Below are 20,669 nucleotides of genomic sequence, written 5' to 3' on the forward strand. Positions count from 1 at the left end.
AAGTCTTCATTTTCAGTTTAAAAACCTTTGGAGTACTAGCTGGTTACTCTTTTGGGGACTATAAAATCTGTTTCACTTTTCACTGTTTGGAAATACATCTTACGGACATCAGAACATGGAGTCAGACAGACCTGGGTTCAAATCTCAGCTGGCCTTCATTACGTGCCCTGTGGGTCTCACTTCTTTCAAGTGTAAAATGGGGATGTGGATTGTCGTGTGAACTAAATGAAATAATACGTTAAATATTGATCATCTCAAAGTGTCATTTATACCCTGTGCTTGAGGAGGAGTGTGTCTTGAGTTCGAGTCTCACGGGCTTGTGTGACTGGAGTTGAGGAGACACTGTTAACAATTTCGAGGCCCCTTGAAAAGGAGAGTTAGTTAATCTTGTCCTGTCTGATTTTCTGGCTGGTAGGTATAAGATCTGAAGACACAGTGGAATATCTAAAGATGGAAATGTTTATTGTGTTTGAACACATACTGCACTGAAACACAGCAGTGGAGAAATAATGCCTCACGGTTGTTTGTTGTCAAACACTTACAGCAAACTCTGGCGTGCTCTATTCTGACTGCACTGTTGAGTGAGTTCTCAAGTTCCAGTAAAACTAGCAACATTGGACTGAGCATGGAATTCCATGGCAACTGCAAGAGAGTTTTCCAGGTACTGGTATTTTTATTCTTCTGTTTTAATCATTAGACCGTCCACTTTTACTCTGTTTCTGCTGGTGTGAGAACGCATATTTGATCTGGTTGAATGATAGTCTGTACTGGGAGATTTGTGTTGTGATTTCAGGAGGTACGGTAAAGTGGTAGGTTTGATGAACACAGTTGACGGCTTATGATTATTTGTTTAATTCTAGTCCTTAAACAAAACAAAAAGGACATACCACTCTTAGGAGCCTTAGTTTATTAATTTTGTTCTTACTGTGTTTAGATAGAACTAACTCAATTGGTGGGACTCTGCTGGCCTTAAAAATAGGCCTGGCAGAATGCCGAGCAGGGCTGTGTATTTAAGTGTTATTGCAGATGGTGTGGGCTCTTTGTTTCGTGTGTATTGTTTGGCTCTGAAGTAGAGTTATGTGAAGGCACTGGTTTGAATCCAAGGGCTCTGCACTAGAGCAGCCGACCCCTTCATCTCCGTAGTAGTCAGTGTCGGGGCCTTGCTTCTCTGTGGAACAGCACTTACATTACCGTAAATGAGTTCAAACCGGCATCACTTGAAAAGCATTCTGCAGTGTAAAGTAAGAGCAGGCCTACAATGGAAAATGCTCTTAGAGAAATAATGTTTTCCATCGGAAATTTTAAGGTTTTTGTTCGTTTGTTTTGTTTTATGGTTCTAAAAAGGATGTATTTTGAATAAGCTTTCGATAGAAGAATATTTGTGCTTTATCGACTTTAGGAAGAAGACCTTCGTCAGATCTTCATGTTAACTGTTGAGGTCCTGCAGGAGTTCAGCAGGCGGGAGACCCTCAGTGCTCAGATGTCTTCAGTTTTCCAGCGGTACCTTGCTCTCGCCAACCAAGTCTTGAGCTGGAACTTTCTTCCTCCAAATTATATCCTTTAACAACTGAATAATTTGTTTGTTTTCATAGATGACTTAATTATGGCTAAAAGTACTTTATCTCTGCAGGTTTCTAAAACATGTTTTTGAAAGAAAGTAACAATCTTCTTTAGAAATGGAATTTTAATTTCTTTTGTAATACCACAGTGTGCAGTGGACTACCTAGAAAATTTAAAATTTCTTTTACACCATTCTAGAAGAGGGTTGAATAAATCAAGACATTTAGTGGACAATGGGGCATTTGCTAATTGCAGTATAGCAATGTTCCGTAGGTGAGAAGGGGAAAAGTTGAGAAGTGCACTTTTATCAAGAAGCTGAATCATTTTCTCCTTGTAACATAATTACATTCAATTTTTGACAGACTTTCCTTAAGGCTGATTTGGAGTTCTCTGATTTGCTCTTTGTGGATTACAATATTGTTCAAGTGTAGATAATGTAACAAGATGTTTACTCTTCAAAGAATTTTACCGGTATAAAAATACGAAAATTTCCTTTCTACCGAATTATTCATTAGTGGTAGGAATTAAGTTTGAGCGGGCTCTGTTATAGCTACAAAGCACCCGCTTCCTCGCTGGCTGAGGTGGAGAAGCCTGTGCGTCAGGACGCGGCCCCGCGGCTTAGAGCTGCCGGTCTGCTCCTCGGGGACGGTGGCTGCCTTGGTGGGCTGCAAGCGCAGCGTGGGGCGGGTTTCCCGTGTGTGGGAGCGCTGGGGCGGGAGGACCCAGGCCAGGCTTTGGCTGCTCTCCAGCAGATCACTTACCCTCTCTGAGTCTCTCCAAATGTAAAACGGGGATGTGGATTGTGGGTGGATGGACTGACACTCAGGAGTGTCCACTGCTCACTGAGCCCCCAGCCGTGTCCTTGGTGGATGTTGTCACGGCTGCTTGTGTCATGCGCCCTCCCTCCGGGTCTGATGAGCTCCTGACAGTGTAGGAAGTTCCAGGAAATGTAATTTAACCCGCTCTGGCCATCTTTAGTCAGTGCTCTCTGGGGTACAGGGGCCTTTTTGGGAGAAAAAGGCAGATGATAAGCCAACAGAACTTAGATATTCAGCCATTTCCAAGATGTAGGACGGGACTCAGCTTCCTTCCAGCCGAGCCAAGAGCTGCTTCCCTGACGCGCGTGGCTGTGAGCGAATTCCCTGTGGCTGGTGAAATTGTGGGGTTTTAAGGGGTGGAGTGGGAGGTAACTCGTTCTTCTGTTTTCAGGCTAATACATTCCTGTAATAGAAAGTGAGCTGTGAGACGCTGTGTAGGGTGACACGTCTCCGATGCAGCCCCGAGTTCCCCAAGGTGGTCCTGGTGAGCACGACACCATGCAGGGCAGAGCTCTCGGGGTTAACCAACTCCTCTCCTGCCCCAGCCTCTATCTGTCTTCCTCCCAGTGATCAATTTTGTATCTTCAACATATTCTTTTTGGTTGTTAAAGGGGCAAATATTTTCTTAGACCTGCCTTTGTAAAGATTCTCCCTTCGAGTGTTGGAGTCTAATTTTTGCTCCAGTTTTTGTTAGGGGGAGAAAAAGTAGAAGAAATATGTTGAGAAACTTTGAGACAGATTTAAAAAGTAACAGACCATATGGAGCTATCAGAACATCAATTATATATGTAGGGAAAAATCAGTGAAAGTTACCATGCATATATTGTAGCCAATTTTAAAGTCTCTGTTTTAGGAGAATGCAATTCTGAAGAGTGACTGTTTTAGAGGGAAACAGTATTCTAGGAGTTTGGAAACAGAATTTGTCTAAAGATACACACACGAAATGTTTTTATAAATTATTTAAATAAAGCTTTGGAAAATCTGTCATCTAAAAATGATAAGCACTAGGACAGTGTTGCCGAAGGGAAGAATTCCTTATTTAAAGAAAGGTAAATCTTGATCTTGACTTAGAATATTCTGTTTCATGGGGTTCTCTCGTGACTAGCTGTTCCCATTGGAGCCATTTGTTGGCCGGCTGAACTGCGTTATGTGGTCCTTCCTTTAAGTGGATCAGCTTCGAGTGTAGGGGAAGGAGCCTGGCAATGGGGTTAAACTAAGCTACGTTGTCAGTACTAATTGAGAAAATTCGTTTCTGGGAACCCAATTCTGACCTAATTTTTAATTTTGGCAGTTACTGGAGATCTGTTATTCATTGAGCTGAGAAGGAATTGAGTAATTATTTAGTTTCGTGCCTTGAAAAGGGCGTAATGATCACATTTAACTTGATAATATGTTAAGTTGATGTCTTTTTAAAATATGATTTGTCTTCTAGGGTTTCAAAAGACTAGCAAGTAGACCTTGTTAAAATATGTTGTGTATTTTGTATCGAATACGCTTGATTGTTTAGAATGGTATCATGTTAAATGAGTCAGTTATCAATATCAATTCCTAGTCATAATTTTTGTAATCTGCTTTCTTTTTTGTATCTCATTTTGATATAATTTTAAAAGTACGGAAATGCTACAGGAGTAGTTGAAAGAATTCCATATGCCCTTTACCAGGATTCACCAGTTGTTAACATTTGTCCCATTTATTATTCTTGCTCTCTCTTGTCTGTACACCCCCCCCCCGTTTAAGAGTGTGTGTATGTTTAAACATTTCTTCCTGAGCCATTTGAGAGCACTTGCAGACGTTGTACCGAGATATATCCCTGAATACGTCATTATATGTTTTCTTGGGATCAAGAATTTTGAAATTCTCCTGTGGTTCTTAGAGGAGAATGTCTTATAAAACTACAGCACAGCTTTCGAAGTCACTGCCCCGTTGCTCTTGTCTGGCCTGCTGTCCATCCTCACGCTTGCTAGTTGTCTCGGTAGTGCCCCTGGTTGATGTGTTCACGCACGTCGCGTGTAGTTGTCCTCACTCATCTTTGGTCTGAAACAGCCCCCGAGCTTTTTTTGTCTTTCGTGAACTTGGCACGTTTGGAGCGTATAAGTCAGTTACTTCTGAAATGCCCCTCTGTTGGGTCTGTCTGTCGGATGCCCCCCATGAGGACGTGCAGCCTGCGCACTTGGTAGGAATGGTAGGAAAGTGGCCCCCAGACCCCTCAGACTTCGGGGGAGTTCACTGTGATCACTCGTTTAAGGTGGTGTCTGCCCAGTCTTTTCGGTGTAAAGTTGCTGTTTCTTTTTGTAATGAATCAATTAGGTTAGATTGGGGGTGAACATGGGGTTCTGGGAGATAGAAGTGAAGGGAGTGGGAGATCCTTCACAGAGCAGCAGGGAGGACGAGCGTCAGGACCTTTGGGTGCAGCAGTGTTGAGAACCAGGAAGAGTCAAGGAGGCTGCACAGGCCTCAGAGGCGGCGGGGAACCGGCGCGGGGGGTCGGGGGGCGTTGCAGAGTCACGGCAGAGATGGTGCCCGCTGCGGGTGGTGCAGGGAGACTGGAAACAGGCTGCTGGCGGCAGTCAGGGCACAGATGGTCATGTGGAGGTCGTTTATGTGAGTGGCCGCGGGAGGGAGGGTCGCAGAGGCTACTCTCAGCAGTGGAGCAGACTGGTCATCATTGAGGTAGAAAGTGAGAGGTGGGGGTGGGGTGGGCCAAGTGAGCGACCAAATCCCATGGTTCCGGGCCTTAAGGAGAGATGAACCTGTTTGCTGCCCGAGGGCAGGGAGTCAGGATTTAGGATGGAAAGTGTGCTGTTAGGCGTGAGGGGCAGTGGGGAGGTGCTGAGGTGTCCCTGGCCGGCTGCAGGGAGGGTGGGGCGCCTGCCTTCAGGTCCAAGTTTCTTAGCTCTGAAGTGCGAGGTCCAGGTTTGTTCCAGAGCAGAGGGACAAAGCGGTGGAAATCAGCACCTGATGGAACTGTGAAACCATGTGGGGCGCTCGTGAAGACTTTTTTTCAATCCTCTGTGTTGTGAATTCCCCCCCCCAACAATTCTCTCTCTATTTATAACTAGTATTGTGCACTTTAATGAGAAAGTAGATCGGCCAGGTCCTTACTTGGGTATGAAGTGTAGCGTGTGTGTTTTCCAGGGATGTTTCCAGGGACGGCCCCCCTTTACCAGGAGGCCATCCTGTGGGAGGTTCTGCCGTGGGGCCGTTGGAAGGAAGGGCTCTCTGGGGGTCGTCCCTTCAGGTCGTGGTTGACTGTGATGAACCACGTACTACCTATAAAGGAGTTATGAAAAATAAAAAAATTGCTTCGTTTAGCTTGGTGGTCCTTGTGTCTGCTCTGGCCCTGGCTTTCCCACCGCAGCCGCCTGGGGCTGCCCGCGCCGCTCCTGCCGAGGGGCCGGGGTGGCCGCCGAGCTGCTCGCTGGGCCCACCAGGCTGTGCTGTCTGTGTGCTCCTCCCCAGCCCGCCGACTCCTCACGTGGATGAAGCCAGCACAGGAGCGGGAGCATGCACGAGCTCCTGGCGGCCCCCCAGAGGGACCTGGGCCCCTGCTTTTGCCCTGTCACCCTGCTGCCCGCAGTCTTGCTCGTGGTCTGGGGCTCCCTGCCCTCCGTCAGTCGTGCAGGCGTCTGTCTGGACAGCTCAGACTTAGCTATCTTAAATGCAGTGTTTCTCACTGGAAAATGATTTAAAATTACTTAAATACTCCTAAAGAAATATATCCATTGAGTTCTCAATTCCATGAACAGTCTAGGTTACTGTAGTTTGATAAATTCTTGATGAATGCCACTTCTTATACGGCTGTCCTGAACTGTGCTCCAAAGTTAGGGTTTAGGAATTTTGATTTATTAATGTCTAAATAGACTTTTTCAAGGGCTTCTGTACATTTAAATTTGACAGGTTTTTTTGGTGGTGGTGGTGGTGGTGATAGGAGGCTGTGCTTTAGACAGAGCATTAAGACCCTGTGGGTTTCACCCTTTTGTAGATTGAATAGATGTTGCTTTGCCTTGGGTAGAAGAGTACTTGCTACCCTGGTTTTTGGTGGTTGGCAGATTATGGTCCTTATGTGCAGCGGGGACAGATGTTTATCTATGTGACTCTGTTGCCATTAATACAGAGACATTGTTCTGCTGACAGCGGGTGGTGGCATGACCCTTGTATATAAAGGTTGTCTAACCGCCCTCCCTACGCGGTTCCTGTGGAAGACCCTGGGCACAGCGTGGCCCCACAGCTCAGCCCGGTCCGACCTTTAAGTTGCCTGAGCAAGGGGCCTGTGCCTTTTCCCATCCAAGGGCGAGGAGGCGGCCCTCATCCTGGGATGGAATGTGAGAGCAGCCACCGGCCCTTGCCCAAGTCTGCAGCATTTGACTGAGTAACAGTAAGGGAAATGCTTACTGACTGGGATGAGCATTACTTAATGTATATAAAACGTTGTTGCCAGACTCACGGCCGTCTGATTTTTCTTCTGTATTACCTTTTTGGAATCTTGCAGTTTTGCATTTTACATTATGTCTGTGATCTAGTTTGACTTTGTATTTGTAAAAGGCAGAAATCTGGTTTTTTTTTTGTAGTAGTTTTCAACAAATGGTGTTTGAGCATTTTCTCCATTGTCACATTTGCTCCTTTGTCAAAGATCATTTGGCTGCAGTTAGTTATATGAGTCTGCCTCTGGTTTCTTTATCCAGTACCATGGTGCCTTGATTATTGTACACTTACACTGAGTTGAATTGGGTCAGTTCTCTGACTGTTCTTGTCCTCAAGATCGCAAAGATTTAATCCTCTGTTTTCTTATGAGAGTTTTACAGCTTTAGCCCTTGTCAGTAGGCCTGCCTGATGCCAGGCCCTTCATCCGTCTTCAGTTTTGTGTAGGCGTTAGGTGTGACAGGGTTCTGCATATGAATGTCTGTTGTTCCTGCACTGTTTGTGGAAAAGGTACTCTTTTCACTTGAATTACCTCTGCCCCTTGTGTCAGGTCACCTGACTATAAACATGACAGTGTTTCTGGCTTCTGAATTCTGGTCCGTTGGCCTGTATATCAGTTATTGTGCCATTGCCACGCTGTCTTGGTGACGACAGCTTTGCACTAAGTCTTGAAATCAGGAAGTGTGAGCTCTCCAGCCTTGTTCTTTTTCAAAGATTATTTTGTCTTCTTTGTGTCCCTTGCATATCCATTTGAAGTTTGGGATCAGCTTATCAATTTCTGCAAAAAAGGCAGCTGAGATTTTGATACGGGTTATGTTGAATCTGTAGATCAATTTGGAGTATTGCTGTGTTAACAGATGGCAGAATATTTAAGTTTTCCAATCCATGAACATGGGATGTCTTTCCATTTATTTAGATCTTTAATTTCTTTCTACACTGTTTTATAGTTTTCAGAGTAGAAGTTTGCGTTTTTTGTTAAATTTATTCCTGAGTATTTCAATTTTTTAATTCAGTTAAAATGGAGTTTATTTTTATATTGTTCATAGCTGTATGTAGAAGTACAAATTTTTATATGTTGATCTTGTACTTTGCTGAACCTGTTTATTAGCTGAAATAGCATTTCTAGTGGATTTTTTTTGGATTTTCTGTGTATATGATACCATCTGCAAGCATTGTTTTTTGAGGATTATTATATGTGGGTTTTGTACACACAGAAGGTGACTTATGAAGCCTCATCCCCTCCAGGCAGGTCTGGGTGGTGCAGAGCCTGTGCTCCTGGGTTTGGTGGACGTTCAGGTGATCCCTGGCCCAGCGAGCTAATTAGTGACTCGCCTGGTCTCGCGCTCTGGAAGGAGACTGAGATGAACTCTAGTGCTTTTCATTCTGTTTTCGATCCTTACTGTCTGAAGAAAGTGTCCTAATCCTGTGATCCTCTGTCACACCATCACCCCCATTTAAAAACAGGCTCAAAGATTCTGGATGTTCACTTCTCTGCTTTTCTTTCAAAACTCTCTTTTGTGCTCTTTTTGTTGGAGCTGCGCTCACAGGCCGAGTGTCCTTCTGCCCCAGCCCCTTTGCACATGGAGGTTCTCACGCCCCCAGTTGTGCCTCCGTGTGTACCCCAGCCCGGGCCAGGTTTCTTTTGCTGTAGCTTCTGATGTACACATTAGTTACTTTTCTCCCCTTTGGCGCATTTCTCAATTGTAATTTTCCTTCTGTTCGCTCACGTGGGTCATACCTGTTTACAGCTTGTCTGGAAGCTCCACTGTGCCTTTTTTATCGCGCCGTTGGTGCCGTGCAGGTCCAGCGTGCAGCGGCAGATGCCTGACAGGCCCAGGTTCTGGTTGTGGAGTGAAGGTGGCTTAGAAGACCAGCTCAGGCCTTGGCTGGCTGCTTGCGCTGCTGGTGTTGTTCCCCCACGGGTTCACCTGGCGTCCGTCAGTGCTTCCGGGCCTGGCAGTGCCGCTCAGAGATGACAATGTCGTTTGTAACAAGAATGTTTGGCAAGTATGTTTGGTATGTTGGCTTCAGTGATAATTCTTTTTTTAGTTTAGTTACACCGCCTTTTATTGGTATTCTATTTTTGTGGATCTGATTTGGTTTTGGTAAAAATTTTTTTTTAACTCAATCTCTTGAGGAAAGCTAACTTGATCATAGAAAGCAGTGGAATGCAGAAGCTTTCACCTAAGTTAGGGTTTCCAGTAAAGCCAGCGTTACTATCTGGAGGCAAGGCTGTGGAAAGTATTCAGGTGAGGTCAGCCCTCCTTTATTTCAGAGGACTTTGGCTGCTTGGACCGAGTGCTGCGTGTGAGACTGGGCTCGTCCGTCCGCGCTGTGCTAAAAGCAGCAGTTTTTGTTGTTAGGAAAATAAGTGGTGACAGAGATTAAATCTGTAAGAAAAACTGGGCTTTTCCTTGCATCTGACATTTTCTTTTACTGAGGAGGTGGGATAAAAAGAATATGGGAAAATGGGGAAATTAAAGTACTTATTACCTTTGTAAAGGGTCTCATTGCTACAAGATCCTCCTGTATTGCAATGTACTTGTAAGAACAGGCAGTGGAAATTTTCAGACTTCCCTTCTGTGCTTGAGGATAATTTGTAGCTGTTGTATGGCTCATTTAATTGCTTTTCACTTTGGTCACCACCACAGAATGATGCCTTCTGAAGGTGTTAGTAGGTGGGTAAGAACTGGTTTGCAGGTGTAAGGACAGTGCTTCCCCAGATGACTCCCCTCTGTGTGAGCCGAGGACGCGGTCGGCTTTATCCAGTGAAGTCAGTGGCGGCTGCGGGGAGGTCTGTCCTGGCTCCCAGCCTGGTGAGCGTGGGCCCTGGGGTGCGGTTACAGATCAGGGCGGGTGGTGCCTTCATCAGCCTTTGACTTTTCAGAGGTCGGTCGGCTTTCCTGAGCAGAGAACTTGCGAGCCGGGTGGGTGGTTGTGGAGCAGGGCGGGGGACAGAGAGTTAATTCCGCGCTGCTGTGCGGTGCAGCTGACTCCCAGGGAGCGGGGGAGTGAGGGCGGGGGCGCCGGCTGCTGGGGGGACCGCTGCTGGGGCCCGCCGCTGGGGCTCCGGGCCTCCTGCGGAGCTGAGCCCTGCTCTGGGAGCTTGTGTTACTTTAGGTGACAGGAGAGTCTCTCACTTCTGACTCTTGAATTTGGTCAAAACATGGGAAGCTGTTGTGGGTGACATTTTTTAAAAGACTGGAAGCAACTCTACGTGGCTGTCATATTGGTTGAATTTTATTTGTCACAAATGAATTATTCTGATATAAAATATAAATTACCTAAGTTTTGTGTTTATTTTAGAAAAATGTAAAACTATAGCCCCAGAAAATTCTTGGTTTAAAATTTGATTTTGGGGGGTGGAGGGAGGGAGGTAATTAGGTTTATTTATTTTTAACGGAGGCACTGAGGGTTTAACCCAGGACCTCATGCATGCTCAGCACACACACTGCCGCTGAGCTGTACCCTCCTGTTAAAATCTGATTTGAATTTTGGTAAATGATAGGTAGCTGTTTAACTGGTATCCATCTGTTGTGACTCATATGTCTCCTAAAATCTGACAAGCAGACAATAAACAGCCAAGGGGGAGGGTGTAGCTCAAGTGCTACAGCATGTGCTCAGCATGCACAGAGTCCTGGGTTTCATTAAAAAAATAGTAACTTTTTCTGAAAAAAGAAAAATTAAAATCACTTCATTGTGGTGATATATTTGGGTAAAAAAGATAATGCAATATAATGTCCAGATATTATGACTGTTAAAGTAGTGCTATAAACTGAAACTTTTGAAACTTGGAAAGGAATGTGTTGTTTTATTAAAACTGTTAGAGACTGTTGCTTTGTATAAGTGTTTTTTCAGGAGAAGTTAGTTTTGGCTGTCAGGAGAGGAGAACGTGATTAACATTCATGCACAGTATCTAGACCTTGAGAGAATTGTAGGCTGTGAAACAAGAACTTGAAAAAAGTAAAGATTTTGAAATCACGGAGAGAAGGGATGTGATGGTCAGTCAGAAGAGAAGGAGTAAAGCAAGACTCAAAACTAGAAAAAAACAAAGGAAACCATTGCTTCATTTAAATTTTAAATCATTTAAAAGATACTGTCCTAAGAGGAGTAGCGCTCAATTTCTGTAATTTAGTGATAGGCTTTTCCTTTTGTTTTTTAAAGAATTCTGCGTTAAGAATTACGTGGAGGGGAGGGGTATTTTGGGGTCACTTACACATCGATGCAGAAATAATGGATCGGTAGGTAGCACCGAATTAAATACTGCACTACCCTAATTGGATGCACAGATATGGTCCAGGTCTGCACGCGGCTGGCGAGTCTTCTGACGTTGTGGCGTGCCTCAGGAAGTCATCGCGCACGTGCGGCCTCTGCGGCCGGGTGGCTCAGAGCGATGCTGTGACACACTCAGCCAGTCTTCATTATTCTGCTCTTTCTGTTGTTTTTACGTTTAAGTTTTTATTAAAATGCTTTTAAGGATACTTACATGTTCTTTAGTAGAGAGATTATCTATAGTCGAGTTGCGTGGTCGTGTCTCGGTGCGCGTACCGGACACGTGTGCGTCTTCATGGTGAAAGCTGGCGTCGGCTGGGAGGAGGGAAGATGGGCTGGTCCGCGCTGTGGCAGGTGAGCCCTTCGCACAGCGGTGAGCGTGGCCTCTGCGCAGTGTGCCACCAACGAGCCGAGTCACGTGGAGTTAAAAATCCTTCCCAGGTTTGGAGTTGGAAATGAGGGCTCACGTGGGACTTGGAGGTGGTTATGGGAAAAGCAGTTTCTTGTGGGTGTCACGTACTGAACTCACAGAGCTCCTTGTGCTGTTGGCAACACATGAAGAACGGAAGTTCTAAAACTCTGCTTTAAGGATATTTGGCCATACAGACCAGGAGGCTACAATGGAGATCACACAGAGTAGGAGCGTTGAGGGTTTTGATGTTTTGAACCTGATGTTTAGGTGAGCAGTCACATTTGATTCCATTTCCTGGAAAAAGCCCCCTCTGAGACATAACGTCTTTCCACTTCCTCTTAATACACGTTAACTGATGTCAACAGTATTTATGGAGCCTGTGCTTTCTGCAGTTAAATAGAAGACAGGAAAGAGAATTAAACAAGTATCTTTGTTTAGGTTTGTTTCCTTTTTTAGCATTTATTCATCTTTGACGTTGTCACCTGGCACTGACTGTGGGACCCAGACGAGGTGCAGGTGCACGACTGTTGCTCCGCGTGCCGTGAGGTCTCCCGTGTTCCCGGGACCCGCAAACGCTGGGATGTGACTCTGCCTTCGCCTCTGCCTCTGTGCTCGGACCGTGTGGGCTCTGGGGCCGCGGGGTCAGCGTCCCCCTGCCGCCTTCATGGCATATCGCCGCCGGCCCTGTCCCCCGGGAGGCCCCGTGCTGCACGTGTGAGCTGGAGGAGGACGGGTGGTCCTCTGCAGACCGGCCCCCTGGTTACGGGTCGGTACCTGTCTCACACCCCACCTCATTTAAAATAAAGTCACAAGCCCTCTGGTGAGCATATAAAGTATTGAGACGTTCTGTTCTCTTCCTGAGCGAAAGAGTTTAGTAATTATACACATATTTTGTTTGATGGATTTGAATGTCTAACAGATAAACAATTTTAATGTCAGCTTGCAACTCCTTAAAAAAGGTAACTAGATTGTCATAATTTTTTGTGCATCTTTGCCCAGCACAGTGCTAAATATTAAGTACTTGATAAATACTTTTCATTATTAGACAGTTTACATGCCAAAAATTGCCTTTTAATTAATAAAATGGGACCTTGAAAACTAAGGAAACGAAGCTGGAAGAGAGCAAGTGCAGCGCTCCCGTTGGGGACGAGGGCTGCGGGTCCTGCTCAGGTGCTTCGTTTTGTGCGCTTGGCCGCCGCCTCCTCTTACGCCCTGGGCTTTTTGCTGTGGGAAATTCCAAAGATGCACAAAAATAGAATACCCAGCTTCAACAGCCGTGAGTTGTATTTCGTCTCCACTCCTCCATCCCCAGATTGTCGTGAAGCAGATCCTAGACGTCAGATAGTTTTGTCCACAGGTATTTAGGTCTGTTTCTCTAAAAGGTGGTCAAGGCTCTGTGCTTAGACTACATGGGAGAAGACCTAGGATTCAATCAGTGTGTTCTCTTCTGAGTGAAGTAGCAGCCTCACACCAACAGTTGCCTCGTGAGAAGACAGGCTTGCTTTAGCAACTGGGACGGATGTGCCAGTGGGTCGCCGTGTCCGCAGGCTGGTGATCTCCTCGCTCTAGAGTCCAGGCCGACCTGACCGCCGGGCCGAGCTCCGGCAGTCCCTTGCTTTCGGCTCTGCCTCCACAAGGGGGCAGATAAAGGAAGAGAAAAGTGAAATTTCAATGAACCTGATTTGAGTTTCACTTTTATTCATCCACCTACTGGAGTCGCAGAACATTTTTGGAGTGATTTTTCAGAAACCAGCAGTGACTTCTTTCTTTGAAACAGTTCTCGGTGCCCCTCCTTGCTCTTTAGAGACAAAATAATGTTAGATATTTTGAAAGGGTATTAAGCAATAATCCTTAAGAAAAAAGTTTCCAAACCATGTCATAGCCTTTACTTTTCTCTGTTAATGATTTGGGCTTTAATGAATATATAGCATCTGAACTTACAACTATTTTTTACAAGCTCTAGTTTTGGATAACTGTTGTTGAAATTTCTCGTTGAGTGATGAGACTGTGAAAGTCGATGTCTTCAGTGGGGCATTTGGTTAGCGTGGCAGGGACGTGACGGCCGTCTTTATGCCCAAACAGCTTTCTCTTCTCTTAAACCTCAGTGCTGTGCCAGTGTCTTTGAGTGAGTTTCGTCCGTAAACACCTGCAGGCGCGTCCTGGTCACTCTCTGTGCAGCAGAGACAGAGTTCTGTTTGAAGCAGCTTGATGTTGAACACCTGGACATCATAAACCTTGATTTTTAGATGGGGTGGGGGGTTTAAATAAGCATCTCTAGGGTTTTATGTAAACTGATTGGACACTCCGATGGGTAGGAGTTCTTTTCAGTACAACGCATGCTCACTCTTCTGTTCTTTCTTGTTTCCCGGTGAATATATTACTTTTGGAGAAATGCTGTTTTCCAAGTAGACTATATGAGACTCATATTGTAGAATAGATTTTAGCTTGTTATTCGATATTGGGGGGGAGTGATGAGATAAACTTGTAGAAGTTGATTCTTCTTTTTTTGCGTATATTTTGGTGTCTGTTTTCCATCAGTGTTTCCTTCTGTTGCCCCCGTTAAGATGTCAGGTGATGAGGGTTTATATATCCCTGCAGCGTGACACGTAGTTATGATGAAACTGTTACCCTACATTCCTGTAGCATTCTTTTTTCCAGCACTTAATGCCTTTTATTCCTTAGCTTCAGACATGAATTATGCAGCATATGTGAAGAGGCTTAAACTGGTTCCATTACGTTCTTTCTGGATAGCTCTGTTCTATTTAGGATATGCTTGCACTTCAGACAAAGCAAGAATGTCACTGTGCTTGACCTTGACACCAGAAAACTGGGCAGACACTATATAGCCATGTTTGAATCCTCACAAAATGTGCTCTTGAAGCCAACGGAGTCCTGGCGGGAGGCCCTTCTGGACAGCAGGGTCATGGAGCTGTTCTTCACCGTAAGTCCTGCCTTGCCTCCCGGGGGCGGGGCGGGGGGCACGGAATAGAGGGCGTGTTTTTGTGTTTTTCTTAAGTGAAACAGGGCAGATTGCTTTTGTCCTCTAAAGCCTTCTCTTCTAATCAGTGTATCTGCTGAAACAAAGATATTGATGTGTTCTTGCTCGTTTACAAATGTTACGTAATTATGAGAGTTCAGTATCCTAAGGCTTGAGCTTTTTGGTCTCAGGACCCCTTTACCCTCTTAAACATCGTTGAGGGCCCTGAAGAGCTTTTGTTTAGTTATAGCCATTAATGTTCACCATGTTAAAAATTCAAGTTGAGACCTTTAAAAAACAACAATACCAAACCGTTACATATTAACATAAATAGCATTTCAGTGACAAGTAGCTGTATTGAAAACAAAAAGTTCAGTGAGAAGAGTGATGTCGTTCCCATTTTGCAAATCCCTCTGGAGCCTGGCGGAGTAGAAGGCAGCCAGGTTCTCACACCTGCCCCTGCGTCGTCCTGCAGTGTCACAGTCACCGCAGACGTGTGTGTGTGACAGTGAGGTGGGAAGAGGCGATCCCGTGCACTCGGTAGTCGTGCGAGGACGGTCCTGACCTTACAGACAGCCTGTTAGTGGGCCTGAGGGACCCCCGGGGACCCCCGGACCACGCTTGGAGAACGGAGCTTTGTGCACGAGTCTCAGTCACGGGCTGAGTCATGTTACTGAACATCAGCTCATTTCCACTGTGACTCAGAGTCGTCCTGTTTATTTATTTGCTAAATATCAAGAGGTAAGGAGTATACCCCATGTTTGCCCAGGAGGCCCCTTTGTTGTCACCAGAAGCTGGGGGAAAATACATCTGTGTGTGTGTGTGTTTTGGATGCTGACTTGCAGACAGAGGGCGAGCATACAAGTTAGTTAGATGTGGTGACTGGGGCAGAAGTCCAAGTAAAGACCAATTAAAAAGACAAAAAAAAGCTATTTTGCTTAATACCAACCATTAGTTATAGTTTACCCTTTAATTTGTTTTAAAAATATTGTTCACCAGCCTTAAAACTACCTTCATTTTGAAACATCTAAAATATTGTGGGTGTGTGGCAGTTATTTAAAGAGAGCTGGAGCAAGCTTGCCCCCCCGTAGATACACCTGAAGGTATTTCCTATGGAAACGTCCAGACTGCATTTTCCTCCTTAAATCCGAGAAATGTTGGCTAAAGATGCGATCAGTATGGAAGGTAATTGTAACTAAGTTTTAACCTTCTGTTGCCTGCCTCCTCTCCCAGAAGCTGTTTTGATGTGTATCCAAGTGCAGTTCTTTGTGTCACTCACGTGACTGAAAGCAGATCCCGTTCCAGCAGTTTCTGAAAAGGTGAAAAACTTGCTGGCGGTACTGGAGCAGCTCTCCCGTCTGAACAGCTGTCTAGACGCAGCAGACAGCTGCTCCTGTCAGCTGTGAACCAGCACATGCAAAGAGCTTCTGAATTGGAGAGTTAACCCCTTTTTACTTCATTATTTTAGCAGTTTTGTGTTTGTGGCCTGTGACCTTCATTTATGCAGTTTATAAGCAATTTTAATTTTGTTATTTGTTACAAAAATAGCAGTGGCTAATCTTTTTATTTCATTTAATTTTTAGTAGATTTATTTTCAATTCTGTGAATTCATTACCACCTTAAACACTTTTCCACTGGTTGCCACTATTCTCTGGATTTGACTCGGTGCGCACCCGTGCCTGCCCTATGTCTTGCTGTCAGAGGCAGGAGGCCGCGGGGTCTGCCGCACGAGCTCCGGGCTTCTTGCCTGCCCTTGCTCCCGTTAGGGCGGGCGAAGCCCTCTCCTCGGTTCTTGCTTTTGGGCGTTCTCCCTGATCTCGTTTGCGGCCTCGTCCTGCCCTGCCCGCCGCACACATGCCAGTGCCCCGGCCTGTCCTCTCCTGGGGCTTCTGTGCCACACGTGGCCAGTCAGGCACCCGCCGATGACTCCTTGTCTATATTCGGCCCGGCCGCTCCAGGCGCCAGAGCCTGGCGGTCCCGGCGCTCACTGGGTGTCTTCACTTGGACGCCACGGGCGCGGCAGAGTCAACACGTTCCATACAATTCGTCTTCTTACCAACATGCTTTTCTTTGCTCCTTTCTGTGTTTCTTGTCTCGCTTCTCCTCCACCTCCTGTGCTCTGCCAGACTGGGCTTCTCTCTGCCCCTCTGCTGCTTACCCTGCTCAGGTGATGAGTTCAGCCTTAAATTTGTACGACAGCATTCAGATGTGGAAGAATTCCTTTGTAATGCTGACGCTGGAAGGTGGGCAAGAATCTGCCATTACATAAGAGTTAATCACTGGTTTATCATGAGTTTTATGTGGCTCATATTTCAGAGAAGAGAAGGATGAGCAGTACAGTCAAACTCAGAGGACGTTTTACTTTGTTTATGATTACACAGTCAGATTTCAGAGGAAGAGCCAGCGTGGATTCCTCACGTCTCGGCGGGAATGGAGCAGCCTTTGGGTGCTGTGGGTGGAGGAGCAGCCCTCTCTGGCCCCAGACTGCCTTGTCTGTATCGTGTTTAAACGTTGATAGGCTTAAAAACACAATGACGAAAATGTAGTCACTGGTTTCTGATAAGGAGCTTAAGGACAAGTTGTGCTCAGAAGCTCAAGAGTCAGTGTGGGTGTGTGGATCTGAGTGTGCACTTTTAATTTACTACATGTACAACCTAGAACAGAATAGAGTATCTTTTGAAGAAATTCGTGTTGTAGCTCAGGGATTGACGCGTCCCTTGAGGGCTCCGTGGGCCGTGGGCTGTGAGGCCGCCCTGCCCTGCAGCACGGAAGCCGTGACAGTGCAACTCATTATGGTCCTCAAAACAGGAATTTTGTGTCATTTTCTCATGTCTTGAAACGTTGCTATTCTTTGGTCTTCTTTTCTCCAACCACATAAAAAGGTAAAACCAGTCTTACCTCCTAGGCCACGTAAAAGCAGGACAGGTCTGGACCGTGGGCTGTGGTTTGCTGACCCCTATTGTAAACCCAAGAGGGAAACATATTTTCAGCATGTCAGTAGATCAGTTAACTTGGTAACTTACAGAAAAGGTTTTAATATTTTATATTTCTTAGAACCTTAAGTCCGAGGATTAATGGACTCAGTCAGTGAATCACGGGTTTATGAGGGTCTGTTCACTGTGTCCCAGCTTTGTACCAGGGACTCTGGAGAAACGTTCTGACTTCAGGTAATTGCTGAGTGGTTTGCTGGGTCAGAGTGAATGTAACCTGAAACAAATAGGGAATAAATGTTTAAATTGTGTGACAGTCGGAAAGTAGAGATTTGTGTAGGAAGAGAAGGGCCGGAGAAGTCTAATGCTTGTGGAACGTAGAAAGTGGCCACAGTGGATGTGGCGGGTTAGGGCAAGTAATTACCTGCAATTTCTTTGCTGTACTTAGTTTTCTTGGCTGTTTTAATTATGCAAACCTGAGAATATTTAATAACACTGTAAAGTTAGGCAGCAGCATTTGGTGGGATTTCCTTCATCAGAACTCTGGATGCTAGATGTTTCACATCAGTATTGCATCATTGAAATGAATTCTAGATGAAGTTTAAGGTGGAGTTAAGTATAATTTTGAAAAATTAAGTAATTTAAGCATTTATTAATAGTGATGGAGGATAAAATGAGATTCAGACATGTTGCTGGCGTGTCCGAGTTCTGAAGGACGGGGTTGGTGTGTGGCTTGAGTGAACGAGGGAGTACCTAGGAAGGGAGGGGTACTGGTGTTCTGAGTGTGTGTTTACTTGCACGAAGCCACGTCCCTGTGCTCTTGCCTGAACTCTGCTAACTTTAGTGAGAAGCTGCCGCGAGGCATAGTTGGCGTGATACAGATGACTGTCGGCGCTGCCGTTTTTAGAAGAAGCAGTGTGTCTGGCTGGCTGGCATCTGTTTCTCTCTTTGTCTTGACATGCTGGACACAGTTCAGTTTTCCAAAATGTAGGTAGCCCTCAGCCACAAATTAATGGGTGTGTTGAAAATCATGGCCTAGAACGTAAAGTGGACACAGGGACAGTCTTAAAATGTAGTTTAATTCAGGAGTTAGTTTTCTAGAAATAACTAGCTACAGTGAGTTTTTCTCTCACCTCACGGGCATGACGGACACGTGACCCTCACAAAGGAGAGTTTGTTTTTACGGATTAGCGATTCTTTCCGACAGGTACACCGCAAGGTCAGAGAAGACTCGGACATGGCCCAGGACTCGCTGCAGTGCCTCGCGCAGCTGGCCTCGCTGCACGGCCCCGTCTTCCCCGACGAGGGGGCCCAGGTGGACTACCTGGCACACTTCATCGAGGGCTTGCTGAGCACGGTCAACGGGTAGGCGGGCCTCCCCCTCCGGCCGAGGCGGGGCTTGCGGGTTTCTCCACGCTTAGCGGTGGAGGAGACGGGGAACTAGGGACCCCCTTCTGCACTCCGAGTGGGGTTACATGTGTCATTTGGAGTCAGTCCACGGGGACTTGCCTGTAAGAATGAGCAGGTGACGGAGTCTGCCCGTTTGGAGACGAGTCACTTCGGCTGCGCGTAGTGTGACTCGTGGCTTGGCTTGCAGGATCGAGATAGAGGACTCTGAGGCCGTGGGCGTCTCCAGCATCATCAGCAACCTGATAACCGTGTTCCCCCGGAGCGCCCTGACCGCCATCCCCACGGAGCTCTTCTCCTCCTTCGTGAACTGCCTCACGCACCTCACGTGCTCTTTCGGGCGGAGCGCCGCGCTGGAGGAGGTGGTGAGTGGCTGTTCTGAACCCCCTCGTGTGGTCCCGCAAGGAGATGGCCGTGCCTTTGGAAGGCTTCTCACGACAAGCAATGCCTTTGAAGGAACGCGTTTTTGTTTGCATGTGCAAACTGGCGGTCTGTGCTTGGAAACATGACTTTTTAAAAATTTGTGGATTAAAATCACTTTAGTAGGTTAAGTTATATTGGTCTCAAGATTTTAGGTTGAATAATTTAGTATTTGTAGGAAATGGAGTGAATTGTTTATATTAAAAACGATGTTGAAAGCCCATTTTAACAATAAACACTGTAAGTTCATAGGGTGCTGTTAAGTTTATTGTATGATTGTGATTATATATAATTTAAATTTTTTTTTTTTACAATTTCAAAACTTTAGACTTACTGGAAATTATGTAAATACGATTTGTTTTTGATTAGACTGTGCTTTTTTTTTTTTTTTTTTTTTTGGTGCCATGGTTTAATAGTGTGTGTTGGCAAATTTTAATTTACAGTAAAATTAAGACCAATCACAGTACTAAAGGTAATTTTTGGTACAGATTTTTAGATGCATATCTTCCAAATTTTATATTTAATTTAGAAAACATGTACTAAATTCCTTGACGACATTGCTGTGAGTTACTGTGAGTTACTCAATAATTGTGGGAAATAGTGGATTTCTTTCCTACAAAGTAGTTACCATATTGTTGGAACTAATTTTTCTTTTTGTGAAGTGAGGATCCTTTTGAGAGATTGTAGGGGTGAAAAGTGTCTGTAGACCCGTGATGGGACTTGGGTCGAAGTCTAACTGGGCTGTGTCGCTGGGGGTCTGGCACGGGTGGGAGTGTTTGTGTCTGTTCAGAGGTGTCTGGGGACGAAGAACTTGGGAAGTACTGTGTTAAGTCGTGGCCTTTCGTGTTTTGATGAGGGAGTGAACCAGGTCAGGAAGGTATTTATGTGTCAGGAAAGAGTAGGTCTTGAAGGAATGGAAGTTTAAAGGCCTCGTGTGTGAGATTTGAATATCTAGGGGAGAAGAATTACGTTCTCAGCATGGAAATGCAGGGAAAATTTAAGTATTTAAGTTTTACTTAGACCCGTTTCAAACTGTCACAAAACCTGAGTCGCTTGGATTTCGTGGCCCATGTTCCCCCTCGTCTTCTCTTCTGAACCCGGCAGATTAAACTGCACGTTGAGTGCGTCCTGAGAGACGCAGCCGCCTTTTCGTTTCTGTTTGTGGGTTAAGAATGCTTCTCACCATTGTATAGAGGAATTGCTGGAAGATACGTAACGTTCTTGGTTTGCAAAACTGAAGTTTAGAATCTGTTTGTTTTGCCCAGAAGACTAACAACTTGGAAGACAGTCTTCCTGCCGAGGTTTGACGTGGGCGTGCTGGCGGGGAGAAGGCCTCGCTCTTCAGGGGAGCAGGCGAGCCTCGTGCCGCCTCCCAGGAAGGCGTTCTCCTTGCGGGTTCCTGATGGGCTTCGTCTAGGAAAGTGTTACTTCGTTTCATTTCTTTCAGTTAATTG

The 20,669-nt window shown here is 45.6% G+C and overlaps 1 protein-coding gene across 6 annotated transcripts in view; it reads left to right on the forward strand.

Annotated features, from left to right (window-relative positions):
• XPO4 (exportin 4) overlaps positions 1 to 20,669 on the forward strand; it is a 98,086-nt gene that overhangs the window by 44,772 nt on the left and 32,645 nt on the right. For all 6 annotated transcript variants that reach the window (XM_064493279.1, XM_064493278.1, XM_031465709.2 and 3 more), the window contains 5 exons: positions 545 to 661; positions 1,400 to 1,553; positions 14,310 to 14,422; positions 18,596 to 18,753; positions 18,986 to 19,160. In XM_064493279.1, coding sequence (XP_064349349.1) covers positions 545 to 661; positions 1,400 to 1,553; positions 14,310 to 14,422; positions 18,596 to 18,753; positions 18,986 to 19,160 — 717 coding nt within the window. The remainder of the gene's footprint in view (positions 1 to 544; positions 662 to 1,399; positions 1,554 to 14,309; positions 14,423 to 18,595; positions 18,754 to 18,985; positions 19,161 to 20,669) is intronic.

The sequence above is a fragment of the Camelus dromedarius genome, chromosome 13, assembly GCF_036321535.1.
Source record: "Camelus dromedarius isolate mCamDro1 chromosome 13, mCamDro1.pat, whole genome shotgun sequence".
Lineage (NCBI taxonomy): Eukaryota > Metazoa > Chordata > Mammalia > Artiodactyla > Camelidae > Camelus > Camelus dromedarius.